The following is a 723-nucleotide window of genomic DNA, read 5'->3' as shown; positions in this document are numbered from 1 at the left end:
AGCCTGTAACCCGGGCACGTGCCCTTGACCAGAATCGAACCCGGGACCCTTCAGTCCCCAGGCCAGCGCTCTATCCACTGAGCCAAACCGGCCAGGGCAATAAAAAATATGTTGTTGAGCCCAGCTGGCACGGCTCAGTGGTTGAGCATCGACCTATGAACCAGGAGGTCAGGGTTCGATTCCCGGTCAGGGCACAGGCCTGGATTGCAGATTCGAACCCCAGTGTCTCCCTTCCTCTCCAAAAACAATAAAAATATATTTTAAAGAAACAAAAACCTTTCTAATGATTCCCATGAGCCAGCAGTGATGGTTACGCTGTGTGCGCTTCCCTCCACCCAGGTGCCGGGGACATGGGCAGCAAACTGGCCACACCGGACGGTGACCCCGCCGGGCGGCGTCCTGGGACGGAAGACATTCACGCCGCGTACAAGCGGGGAGACCTCAGCAGAGCCCGCCAGCTGCTCCGGGAAGCCTGTGAGGAGTGCGCCTCCCAGAGGGAAAAGGTAAGGTCCAAGCCGGACCCTCCGGCCGGAATGGGGCACCCAGTGTGGCCGAATGAGATTATACCCAGATTATAGACACACATTATACTAACATCAAATTACTGGTGTGTTGTTGTTTTTTTAATATATTTTTATTGATTTAAGATATTACATATGTGTCCTTGTCCCCACATTACCCTCTACCCCCCCACCATGCCTCACCCCACACCCCCCCCCATTG

The 723-nt window shown here is 54.4% G+C and overlaps 1 protein-coding gene across 1 annotated transcript in view; it reads left to right on the top strand.

The window, feature by feature from the left end:
• LRRK1 (leucine-rich repeat kinase 1) overlaps positions 1-723 on the top strand; it is a 55,125-nt gene that overhangs the window by 6,147 nt on the left and 48,255 nt on the right. Inside the window, 1 exon segment of the mRNA XM_015569108.1 lies at positions 340-503. Coding sequence (XP_015424594.1) covers positions 340-503 — 164 coding nt within the window.

Source organism: Myotis davidii, unplaced genomic scaffold (genome assembly GCF_000327345.1).
Source record: "Myotis davidii unplaced genomic scaffold, ASM32734v1 scaffold164, whole genome shotgun sequence".
Classification (NCBI taxonomy): Eukaryota; Metazoa; Chordata; class Mammalia; order Chiroptera; family Vespertilionidae; genus Myotis; species Myotis davidii.
Note: the sequence above shows the minus strand (reverse complement) of the source record. Positions and strands in the feature narration are given on the sequence as shown.